At 39.8% G+C, this 13,186-nt stretch overlaps 1 protein-coding gene across 1 annotated transcript; it reads left to right on the top strand.

The window, feature by feature from the left end:
• Nucleotides 1–793: 793 nt before the first annotated feature.
• LOC126620813 (probable rhamnogalacturonate lyase B) lies at nucleotides 794–7,318 on the top strand. The gene is made up of 17 exons (XM_050289121.1): nucleotides 794–1,042; nucleotides 1,199–1,313; nucleotides 3,232–3,301; nucleotides 3,534–3,655; nucleotides 3,805–3,852; nucleotides 3,955–4,074; nucleotides 4,177–4,296; nucleotides 4,455–4,590; nucleotides 4,768–4,938; nucleotides 5,066–5,218; nucleotides 5,304–5,410; nucleotides 5,515–5,605; nucleotides 5,818–5,959; nucleotides 6,047–6,206; nucleotides 6,403–6,519; nucleotides 6,598–6,724; nucleotides 6,822–7,318. Exons 2-17 carry the CDS (start codon nucleotides 1,210–1,212, stop codon nucleotides 7,062–7,064), a joined length of 2,031 nt encoding a protein of 676 aa, XP_050145078.1. The 5' UTR covers nucleotides 794–1,042; nucleotides 1,199–1,209; the 3' UTR covers nucleotides 7,065–7,318.
• The last annotated feature ends 5,868 nt before the right edge of the window (nucleotides 7,319–13,186 follow it).

The following is a 13,186-nucleotide window of genomic DNA, read 5'->3' as shown; positions in this document are numbered from 1 at the left end:
AGTTATGGTGGATACATTTTCCAATGGTAGCACACACCAAAGATAATTACCAGATGTAATGGTATTCCTCTTCGCTCGTAAGCGAGAAGTCTGAGATTCGATTCTTGCTAAAAGCGAAGTTGAACCACATTATTATAGCTGGCCAGTGTGGACTTAGTTCACCCCTTAGTGTAGATACTATTGTTTATAAAAAAATAATAATAATTAGCAGATGTAAGCAGTCGTGATTGAAGTTACAAAATCACATTAATGGGATTAGTTTCACCTGATGACGTGATTGTTAATTACTTCCTAAAAATTAGGCGCACACACTTTGCCACCTTTCTTGACGCCCTTAAACAGAACACTTTGCCACCTTTCTTGACGCCCTTAAACGGAAAATACCCCTCATTATGCTTTTGCTCTACCAAATACCAATAGGAAATTATAATGTCAAACTTTGGTATAACAGCATAAACAGCTCCGTAGAAATAAAACCTAATTGAAAATTCAACAATATTTTAGTTTACAAATCCTCGAAATTTGTCAAAATTTTGGCACAAAATTCTCAAATTTGTCAATAATTTTAGGTCACCTTACCATCCTGAGCCCACATAACATTATTGCGTGACAAAATTGTCCTTTCCTTTCCGAACTAGAATAGGAGGTGGGTTGCCTTAATAGAAGCTGTGATACATAAAGAATCGAGGAGGTGATTGTTGGAAATTCATGCACCAAAATTGCCATGTGTAACATGCCAACGGGGAGCAGAACTCATTCTCCACCTGCGGTTATATAAAGCTCATTCATTCACTTGGAGGCATTACATATTTGTTTGTCTGCACGTTTTTGAAGCATTAAGGATCCAAAAAAGAATTTAGCAACGCCCAGAGAGGAGAGAGAAAGAGAGAGATATAGAGAGAGGGAGAGAGGTACATTCTAATAAGATAAACTCTTTTGTGCTTTGTCCCACTTTATAGTTTTGCTTTTGCTTCGAAAAGAAAAGACGGCCATAAATATATAGGAGTTTATCCTAGGACTCGAATAATTTGCGTTAATCAAGGTACAATAACCATTTTCTTTGGAACTTTGCTAGCCAGCTCGTGTTTTGTGATTAAATTCTGGTGCAGTTAATTTCCATTAACCATGCATATATTTGTGTCATTAATACAAAAATATGCATATATCTTGTGAATATATGCTGTTTAAAAATTTTCAGGTTGGTCGAAAATGGAGAAGGTACGGCAATGGAGTTGGGTCCTTGGGATATTGGGAATGCTCGCTTTGCTCTTCTTCTTGCCTGATGATGGAAACTTCGCGAAGATTTCCGTAAGGTTCGTTCGTCCTCTACCTTCCGCTTTCTTTTTTCTTTGAATTCGTGGTGATCGGAAAAATTTAGATTCCAAAACTTGGTTGAGAGGAAAAGGCAAGCTCTTTCTGCAAAACAGAGACGGGGTCGTGCATTGCCTTTTAAATGGTGAAACCTCTCAGAGAGGACCAGCTCTGATCGAGTTGAGTTGCTACCTGTTTTATTTTGTGGCCTATAAATAACGGTCCTTTGATTTTTTTTTTTGCTGACTGTTGAAGAAGCAGATTATTGCTATACAGAACCGACGACGTCCCAAATAATTTTTTTGTTTTGTTTACAAAAATATTTTATTGAATTTAATGCTTTTGATATTCCTATATTTTTAAAATACAAAGGGTATTTCTATGGTTTTTTTTAAATACAAACGATAGTTGCTACTTAATACTACGTTCTAGTATTATTTATCTTTACTTGTAAGTGAGAGGTTTTAGGTTCGATTCTCGCCAAAGACGAATTTGAACTGCATTATTACTAGCATATTGTGAGGCTAAATTCATTATCTCTCTCTTAATATATATATATATATATATATATAATATCGTTTGTTAAAAAAAATACAAACTATAAATTTATGTTTTTTCTTCAAATTAGTTCTAGTTTTTTCTTCGATTTTTTTCTCACGAGACTTCAAGTCTTACTCAACTCCCCAATCAACATATATATTCTTGCTCTAGCATAAGTCATCATAATTAAGGCGCTCCTCATGGTACGGTAAAGACTTTTTATAACATTTCTCAGATTCAATGTTGTTGTCTATCTCGTGAGTCATAACTCAATAGGAGGTTGTAACTCTCTTTTCTCTCTCTCTCTCTCTCTCTGCTGAATGTTATAAAGATCCTTAAATAGTTTCATTCACACCTTTATTTATAGGATGTTTGTAGGACCACTATGTTTTGCCTTTTACTTCTTGGCAGTCTTTACCAGAGGTCACGGTTAGTACTGGCAATTCACAAGATGAACACACGAAAAGATTATTTAAAAAAAAAGTATGATATTCATATACCTATTTTTATTTCTTACACACTTTTTTAATTTTCGACCGTCGGATTAAATGAACTGAAGAATATTAAAGAACAAAAATTAGCAAGGGGTGTGCCAAAAAAAATCATAAGAAAACATATAAACATCCTTGCAGACTAAGATTAACAGTTTGATTTTAGCATGTTTTATTTCGATTCGTAGAAAAGTTTAGCACTAAATACGTCTAGGGTAACACACACCCCAAAAAAAATAAAATATTCACAAGGAAACATATAAACGTCCTTGCATACTAAGATTAACATTTCGATTTCAGCATGTTTTATTTCGATTTGCAGAAAAGTTTGTCACTAAATATGTCTAGGGTAATGATTTTTCATACTGACAATTCGGATGACCAAAAGTTGTTATGTGTGGCAAGTGTCTTTGTTAAGGGTAACATATATCTAGGTTTCTTCCTAGAAGCTTTGAAGTTATTAGATGGAGGAGCTCTTAATACCCTTATTTGACATGTATCACACGTAATTCAATAAAATGAAAATCAAAATTAAGATTGAATATTGGCATAATTGATTAAAGTTTGACATTTGTCCATTCAACCTGGGACTAGAAACACTTGGCCCACTCTTTGGATTCATTATATTCTTTAAATTGTACTAGTTTACTCAATCGTCACGAAGGTTGGACAAAATTGGAGCACACACCAAGGAATTCCTTGTTTTGAAAGACTACACTTTCTGTTCGATCCTTTTTTCAAACTGCCTTATTGACTGGGATTCCCCCTTTTCTTTTTTCTTTTTTTTAACTGAAGTTGTGGTTTGTCCTTGAAATTTCATGTCAACATCTGCATAACTGAATTAATTTTAATAAGAATTATTAATGAAATATTTACTGTGTAATTGCAGAAGAGCACTAAGGAGCGTTACTGGATCAAATAATGGGCTCGACCAGATGCTAATAAAGACTAAAAACCAGGTAAACTTGCAGTCACTCTTTTGTAAGCTTAATGAACAATAATATCTTGTGATATCATATTCCTAGTGGTTTTGAGGAAATCATATTTCTAATGATTTGAATTTTCTAACTCTGTTATTTGAATCTCCTTTTCCGGGTCCTCTCTAAATTCTTTTTTGTTTTTACATGAATTTTCTTAACATCTGCATGCCATTGTCAAAATATCACATCTCACATTTCATTTCTCTTTTAGGTGGTAATGGATAATGGCATTGTCCGGCTTACGTTTTCTTATCCCGGAGGAGACGTCATCGGAATCAAGTACAAGGGAATCGACAACTTACTTGAAATCAAGAATCAGGAAAATAATAGAGGGTAACACACAAATTTTACAAAATAGCAGAGTAAATATGTGTTTTTTTTTTTTTTTTTTTTTTTTTTTTTTTTTTTTTTGTATACTAATCATAGATTATACAAGTTTGCACATCGTTTGAACTTTAACTGATGCCAAACCTATCATACAGGTATTGGGATGTTGTCTGGAATAACAAAGAGAAAGGAGGTATCGACAAGTACGTGCTCTTCATTGTTTCATCTGCATATTTTTTGTGGTTGGAAAAAGAAAATATGTCTCTTAGCTTTTAGCTAAAATTATGTATATGAACCGTGTGCAGACTACAAGGGAGGAGATTTAAAATTATTACTGCGAGGGCAGATCAAACAGAAATTTCTTTTACGAAAACATACGATATTTCTCGAGGAAATGCCACACTTTCCATGAATGTTGACAAAAGGTATGGTGTCAACCTTTCCCAAATAGAGACAAACAAAGTACAGAGGATGTAATTACAATTATGCCTGAAATTCTCTTAACTTTATTTTAAACTTTGCTGCAGGTACATAATGCAGCGTGGTCGCGCCGGGTTCTATGCGTATTCCATATTTGAGCGTCCCAAAGGGTGGCCGGGATTGGACATCGATCAAATTAGAATTGTGTACAAACTTCAACAAGACAAGTACGTGTGAAATGGAACAATAATATGGATTTGTCGACGCGTTGTGTTAATTTCTGAAACTATGAATCTACTATATTATTATCAGACTCCGACGAGCTACTTCAGTCTGCCACCTACAAAATGAAAGCTTATATTTATTTGTTTCATTTTATACGCAGATTTCAATTCATGGCTGTGTCTGACGACAGACAAAGGGTCATGCCAACAGCCGATGACCGTTCAAACGGTGTTAAACTTGCCTATCCTGAAGCTGTTCTTTTGACCAATCCAAGCAATCCTGACCTCAGAGGAGAGGTACCACTTAGCCTATCTTCATTTTTATTGTCAAAATTTGTCTATAGTATGTAGCATAATAATTAGAGTAAAATTTAGAATTTGTCTCTGGACTTACAGCTGAGTTTAGAATTCATTCCAAAACTAAAATTCGGCTAATTTACATCCCTTAATTTAACAATAAGTTTGGGGTTGCAGGTGGACGATAAGTACCAATACTCAAGTGAGGACAAAGATAACAAGGTCCATGGATGGATTTGCACTAAGCCAGCTGTAGGCTTCTGGATCATCACACCTAGTGATGAGTTTCGCACAGCTGGGCCCTTCAAGCAGGACCTCACCTCTCATGTAGGCCCAACCGCCCTCTCAGTAAGTACCCCCATCAAAACTCTTCAGCCACCCATATCCCCCAATATTCATCTTCATCCACCTATATGCCCTGATATTCATAATATTATTGAAAAACTTAAATACTTATCAGATTTACTTGATCCAGATGTTTGTTAGTACTCACTATGCTGGGAAGGAGGTTGGGATGAGATTTGCAAGAGGTGAGGCATGGAAGAAAGTTTTTGGGCCTGTCTTTGTGTATCTCAATTCAGTTCCAAGTTTAAATGAGTCCGCTCTCTGGGAAGATGCTAAAGAGCAGGTACATAATGTGATAACATATACACACATTTACTTTGTTAATAAGGACATATGTCAATTTATATTGACCCTGTAAATGTTATTAGTTAGTTGAAGAAGTCAAGAGCTGGCCATACAGTTTCACTCAATCAGAAGACATTCCTAGCTCAAGCGGACGCGGATCAGTTGCCGGTCAATTACTAGTACGGGATCGGTATGTTCCTATTTAGAGACTTCAATTCCTTCTAATTCCCTTTTATTCTTCCTCAAAGGGTTGGATCTGTTCCACTGTAATTATAAACGTTCTTCTTGTTTTAGGTACACCAGCAAGAGCCTTGTTTGGGCAAGTTCTGCATATGTAGGATTGGCTGCACCTGGAAAAGCGGGATCATGGCAAAAGGAAAGCAAGGTAACTTGTGACACTAGTTTTTACGCCCTTATGTTACACAGAAACAGTTTGGTAACGTTTTTGTTATTCGCTTTGTGTTTGTTCTTACTATTAGTATCCAAAAATGCGAAAATCCAGTCGACATTTTTTGTGTACCAAATACGCCCTTAGCAGTGTGAATATTATGGTTCAAATGCAAGTTCTTATAACTTGCTATAAATTTGTTTTAACAGGGTTATCAATTCTGGACTCAAGCTAACGAGCAAGGTCATTTCCTCATTAAAGATGTTCGACCTGGAAATTATAGTTTGTATGCAACTGTTCCCGGCATTATTGGGGATTACAAATTTAAGTCTAATATTACAATTGAACCAGGTACGTTCTCTATGCAAATCTTTAATTCACTTTGGCATTTGAAACAGCAAACAAGTATATATTTGCAATACTGAATTATGTTTGCAGGAAGTGAAATCAATTTGGCTAATCTTACCTACGTACCTCCAAGAAATGGTCCCACCCTGTGGGAAATTGGCATACCGGATCGATCCGCGGCCGAGTTTTACGTACCGGATCCAAATCCCACCCTTATGAACAAATTGTTCACTACCAATCGCGCACACAAGTGAGTTTTCATATGGCAGTCATATTTTGTGTTGCTCCTAGTATAATTATGTTCTCAGTCTTAATAGATAGCTTTGGCACAATATATTATTAGACTATCAATCTGAACCAAAGTAGATTGTTTGACAAGAGAGCACTTCATTCGGTTTAGTTATATAGAAACTCACTACATTTAAAATGTATTTAATTTCTCACAGGTTTAGGCAATATGGCTTGTGGGAACGATATGCAGATTTATACCCTGATGAAGATCTCATCTATAACATTGGTACTGATAATTATAGTGATAACTGGTTTTTCGCTCATGTGACGAGGTATTTTTTTTACCGAACGTTACAATGCCTCTGCTTCTTTAAATTTGTATGTCTTACTAATCTAATCAAGCACTCTAGGAACATCGGAAATCGTACGTATGAAGCAACCACATGGAGAATTCTTTTTGAACTTCAAGATTTGACAAATACCGGAAATTATACACTCCAATTGGCATTGGCCTCAGCCACTAATGCAGAAGTGCAGGTACTGTTTCTAACCCTTAAAATGCTAAACATTTTGCAAGTGACATAGCATTGGTATAGTTTTTGGCTGATTGTGTTTGACATTGTGGTCCAACCAGGTTCGATTCAACAATCAGAGCGCCTTCCCACCTCATTTTACGACAGGGCTAATAGGGAAGGACAATGCCATAGCTAGGCATGGAATTCATGGTTTGTACTGGTTGTTCAGTATTGGTGTACCAAGCTACCGACTACGAGAAGGAAACAACACCATCTATCTTACTCAGTCAAGAAGCTTGGGCACTTTCGAAGGAGTGATGTACGACTATATCCGACTAGAAGGACCTCCTCCTCGAAAGTGATTATATTGGTTCCGGTACCAACATGATCACTTTAGTGGCATGCTTCTTCAAGAGAAAAGTAGTGTAAAGAGAACCACAGAAATTAATCATGTATACAAATGTCAATCCCATTCTTCATTTTTTTTTTGGTATTAAAATTAGAGCCTAGGCATGAGTCAATCCCGTTCTTTGCAGTGTTCATATTTAATAGTTCAATCATATTGTTGTTACAGTTGAGGTATTTTTAATAAAGGATTGATTTTTGTCTCCAGCAATTTATTCCTTCAAACATGACAGTGCACAAGATTTTCCTTCTAATTAAGTGGCTTGACTCTTAATTCTCAGGTTTCTTTCAGAAAGAAAAATTAAACATTGGAGGGACAAAGCTCACTTTAATTTGTACTTACTGGTAAAAGATGTTTGTGGATGGGACATACCTCACTTTAATTGATTCACTGAACAAATTTTAGTGATCATGAAAAAAAAAAAAGTTAACCTTGACACATAAACTTTACTCCTCATAAAGTAAGAAAACAAAATACAAGAAAAGAGGAGGAGACATAAACTTACCCTTCTTGAAAAGGAAAATACAAGAACAAATTTTTTTTTTTTTGGGGGGGGGGGGTGTGGGGGAGGGGTGGTAAGAACTTGCAAGGCAAACTGTAAAACAAAAAGGAAAATCCTAAAGAATTAGGTAAAAAAGAAAATCAGACATTAAGAATGGGAGATAAACCTGTAGGCATGCATGCACAAGAAATATGAAAGCATAAAAGGAAGAATCTCAATAGGAGGAGCTGCGGTGAAGACGAGAGAATCTCTAAATTGGCTAATTTGTCAGCAATTGCATTCCCTTCTCGAAAGGTATGAGACAACAAAAAATCATGTGTTGTAACAGGGAACTACAACTTTTTCAATGAAACTAGAGTGACCAATGAGGAGAAAAAGAACCAGAAGCAAAGAAAGAAGTACGATTGCATGACCCTACACTAAGAGTCACTTTCAAGCCATAAGTTTTGCCAACCCCGAACATGACCCTACTCCACATCAAGGATGATTGCATGAAGTTCCGCATAGAAAGAAGTACGATGCCCAGGCTCATGGAGAAACCACCAAGATAATAACCTGCAAAATCTCATAAAACCCCATCACAAGCGGGGAGACTTGAGTTACCTTTAGAAAAGCCATCCGTATTCACTTGGACCCAAGAGAATGGAGAAGGATGCCAAAGAACGTGAACTATAGAAGAAACTTTATAGGATTCAGCTAAGATTCTAAGAGAGACTAAAAGTTGCTTATCCGAAATACCATGTACATGACCTAGAATGAAAATTCCAACCCATATATTACAGGCCAAAGTAGAACGACAAATTGTGAAAAGGAAAAAGGCTTACCTTCAAACTTCACTTTGTTACGCATCTTCCAAATAGCCATTACTAAGAAAACCCTTGATGCTATGTAGACATTACGAAGTTTGTTGAAAACCACTTTGACATAAAAGCAAGCCATGAATTTGAGAAGGAACCAGTAAGATAATAGTGCCAAATTGAGTTGCAAGCCAAAACCAAGCAAGTTGTGCAAATTTACAACTAAAATATAAATGCTTGATATATTTAGAATTATTGTAACAAAGTTGCCATATTGGAACCAAACGAATGCCCCGTCGCTATAGTTGATCCTTTGTTGGGAGCTTATTGAAAAGAATCCTCCAAACTAAAATAGTATAGTGAGGTGGAATGAAAGGATGTCAAATAATGGATGTAGAGCCAAAAATAATCACAAGGCGACACGTGGATTTTTGACAACAAAAGACAAAACTACCCTTGAGGTATACCGGGATTCCTACGCGCAAGCAGCATGCAATTATCCCTCAACCAAATCAAAAGTGCCCAAAATAGGTATCAACTTAAAACCTAATTTATTCATATATTTCCCATTTCATTATTTAGCTAATCAATTAGCTAAATAATATACTTATTCCTTTCATATTTCCTAAAATCATAATAATTGACTAATTAAGGGATTAATTACCTAATCAATCCCTTAATTATCAATTGAAACACCCATCCAAACCTAAAACTACTAAAATGGCCGGCCAATCCCATCAAGAAAAGTAAACCATCTTATTCTCCACCTTTTCCACTATTTTCCCTTTTTAATTACCCTAATTAACTAGCCAATTAATTCCAAAAACCACCAAAACATTCATTTTATGTTTAATAGCCAAATAAATTGGCTAATTAAACCTAAATCAAACACAAAAACCCTAGCCACCTCCTATCCCTATAAATATACTCTCATTCTCACCAAAAAAGCCAATTCCAACACTTTGGCAAAAATCCCAAAATTCTCTAAACACTCTTTCTCTCTAAATTCTAACTTTGGCATCGGAGGTTCTTCGGCCAAAGCCCCCCCATTCATCGTGGGCGCGTGGGGCTCTTGGCCTTAACCTAAGGTGTTAATTGTTTTGTAGGTGCAAAATTGTCCAAGATTAAGAAGGAAGAAATTTGCATCCACAAATTGGTGCTTTCATTGAGAGTTGAAATCCATACTCGTAGAAGACTCTCACACAAAAAGGTTTTTTCTTTATTTTCTAGTCCATTTGAATATTTTTCATACGTTCTTATTATTAGAATTTTTTACTTGCAAAGGTTCTTTGATAAAACGTATAAGCAAAATATAATGGCTAGAAATTTAGAAAATTCCACGTGTGAAAATTCTAATGTTCAAGAAATGGGATTGCGGAGATCCGTGAGGCTAAATGCGACAATAAGTGGAGCACCACCACCACCACGAGTTTCCACCATGGGAACCACCACGGTGGCTACCTTGGTAGCCACCCGTGGCGAGGTCCATGGTGCCTTCACCACGGCTTGAGCCGTGCCATCCAAGGCTCACGACACCAAGGCCACGGCTCAAGTCGTGCCATCCAAGTTTGCACGGGCCCGGGCCCGAGCCTCGCATTTGCTTGCATCACATTCTAAACAGCCTGCTCCCGCCAAGCAACCTGCTCTCGCGGCCCAGCCTGCTCTTGCTGCTCTCATGACCCAGCTTGCTCCCGACGAGCAGCCCACTCCCGTGGCCCAGCCTGCTCCTGCCAAGCAACCTGCTCCTGCCAAGCAACCTGCTCTCGCGGCCCAGCCTGCTCCTGCCAAGCAGCCTGCTCTCGTGACCCAGCCTGCTCCCGATGAGCAGCCCACTCCCGTGGTCCAGCCTGATTCCGTCGAGCAGCCCACTCCCGTGGCCCAGCCTACTTCCGTCGAGCAGCCCACTCCCGTGGCCCAACCTGCTCCTCCTACGCAGCTTGCTATCGTGACCCAGCCTGCTCCCGACGAGCAGCCCACTCCCGTGGCCCAGCCAGCTCTAGTCAAGCAGCCCACTCTCATGGCCCAACCTGCTCTCGTGGCTTTCCAAGCAGCCCAAGTCGGCCCAAGACTATCTCAACCATCCGAACCTACCATCGAGCCGGGGGCATTCTCACCATATTTTTTCGCGGATTTGACATTTCCCAACTCAAATCTCGCGCTCGGAGTTTACCACCCTTCCACTGCCCAAGGAGGCGCATTCCTTCTAAGCTCTTCCAATCCAAATGGCGAACAACACTTGTCTCGACAAGTCATAGAGTTGACGAGCGCCCTTGCACAATAGACAACCTTGGTGAATCAACTTTTGCAACGTATCGGGATCCAACGTGCCCTGGACGAGGTATCCCGAAGTAGGACAAGGGCAGACAGACCTTTCAAACAGCGTCCCGGCAAGCAGCCACTCGACCAGCCATGAGCCGAACGTTTGGGCAGTGTACATTCCTGTCTTAGCGCGCGGAGGAGCATGCACTCTCGACTAGGGCCACAGATGAGCATACATTCACGGTTGGGGTCATACTCCGATAGTCAACATGAGCAACCTTCCGGGCAAAGTGTCTATTCATGGCTAAGCCCACAATGAGCATTCTGCACCTCACATCAGAGTAGGCAGCACGACGGACGGAGAGAAGCAGTCATTCAATCCCGTTCAAGTTTAACCAGCAGCCTGCGAAGAACTCGCTCGCCTGCTAGGAAGGCACCACATACACTACATCAGCGACATAGACGAGCCAAACACATGGAAGAACAGCCTAGACCAGCAAGTCATGGCTGAGGGCAAACGAGAGCTCCGCTACCCCAACAAAGGAAAATTCAGGAAGAAGTAGAGAAACTATTGACCAAGCGATTGCATGATTTCCAACGCAACGAGGTCACCGACGAGGCACTACGACGGAACATGACCAACATAAGCAGGTCACCCTTCACGGACGAGATCGAGCAGGCAGAGCCTCCACGAGAGTTCAACATGCCACATTTCACATCTTTCAAAGGGGATGAAGACCCGGAGAGACACTTAAAGCGCTATCCAACCGCAATGATCCTTTATCGAAACAACGATGATCTCATATGCAAGATATTTGCCACCACTCTACAAGGCGAGGCGCAAGATTAGTTCTACACCCTGCCACCAAAATCCATCTGGAATTTTTACGAACTTTCTTTGGTTTTCACCAAAGAATATTCATCTTATCGCTCGATCAAAAAGAAGTCTGACCATTTATTCGACGTCAAGAAGAACCCAAAGGAGTCGCTTCGCGACTATGTGAGGAGGTTTAAAGTAGAGAAGGCAAAAATAGTCAGATGCAACGACTCGATAGCTAGAGCAGCCTTCTAAAAAGAACTTCCAGCAAACTTTTTTGCTTTGGCAGAGAAGCATGCACTTTGGGATGAGGCTCGCCAATGCACATTCAAGGACTTGAAAAAGTACCCGACATCACCTCCCTAGAAGCAGCTGATGACTTATTCGCATGTTTGACGGTATCTAAAGTAGCAATAAGCTCTACCATCATGCGAGAAGAGATGGGGGCCCGACTACCTGTATTCTATAATTCAAAAGCTCTCATCGATGCTATTAAAAATTCAAAAGCTAACTTTGGCGATAATTGTTGTAACCCAAAAGCTTAAGTTTTACCTTCAAACGCAAGCAGTCATCATCATGACGTACTATTCCGCCAAATCCAAACCGGTGACGATAAAGACGTAGACCCTGGCAGATGCAACGTTTTTTGACGAACGCAACAACTCGGCCCAACGACGCCCCGAAGGCAGCCGAGCACACTTTAGCCACACCTGCTCCCTCAGTGGAGATTTCTGGCATTTGCATGTCGACGGCGCATCCAACTACGAAGGCTTGTGAGCAGTCGTGGTTCTTGCCACCCTAGACGTTTCAATGCTCAAGCAGGCGATCACTCTAAGCTTCAAAGCATCTAACAACGAAGCAGAGTACGAAGTCCCACTAGCAGGCATTCGAATGACAAAAGACTTGGTGTTGAAAAAGCTTTCAATTCATTCCGAGTCCTAGCTAATCACCAGCCAGACTACTAGGGGCAAAGGCATGATGATTGTGGCAACCGACTACTTCACCAATAAGAAAAGAAAATGGCCAGACGAACTCCAAGGATATCTATGGGCATATCGCACAACCAAAAGATGAGCAACCGAAAGGAGATGGCCACAAGCTTAGATCTGGCAGAAAAGAGGCGCGAACAAACTATCACTGGCATCGCAGCCTACCAGCATCAGCTTCTCTCCAGCTACAACAAAAGGGCCAAGATCCGGCAGTTCCAGCCTGGAGATCTGGTCATAAGAAAAACCTTCATCACTGCCAGCAGAAAAGGCTCCAAAAATATGGATCCCATTTGGGAAAGTCCGTACAAGATCAGCAGAGTAGGTGGCAAGAATAATTACACCTTCGCCACCATAAAACGACAAAAAGATCAAAAAACAGTGGAACGCCTACAATCTGAGGAAGTACCATGTGTGACCTCTCGCTACATCAAAGCCCGAAGACTCAAGCAGCTCGACGGGCACTACCTCACCAGTCGAGGATTATCCAGTTGTTATGCAGTTCTTACCTTACATCTAAGTTCTCGTTCGTTTAACTCGTTTTTCAATGAGGAATTCAGAAGTAATCACGACTTAGCTTGGCTGCATGCTTACAACAACTGATCACTCCTGCACTTCAAAAGAAGACCACACCCTTCTTAGGGACTTACCGTAAGAATTGCGCCCCCCGAAGGACCAACCATGCTCTCCAGTGCGAGAGGGTAAACTAATTGCTCT

Source organism: Malus sylvestris, chromosome 1, assembly GCF_916048215.2.
Source record: "Malus sylvestris chromosome 1, drMalSylv7.2, whole genome shotgun sequence".
In the NCBI taxonomy this organism is placed as follows: domain Eukaryota; kingdom Viridiplantae; phylum Streptophyta; class Magnoliopsida; order Rosales; family Rosaceae; genus Malus; species Malus sylvestris.
The sequence above is the reverse complement of the archived record's forward strand: the minus strand, read 5'-3'. Positions and strand labels throughout refer to the sequence as shown.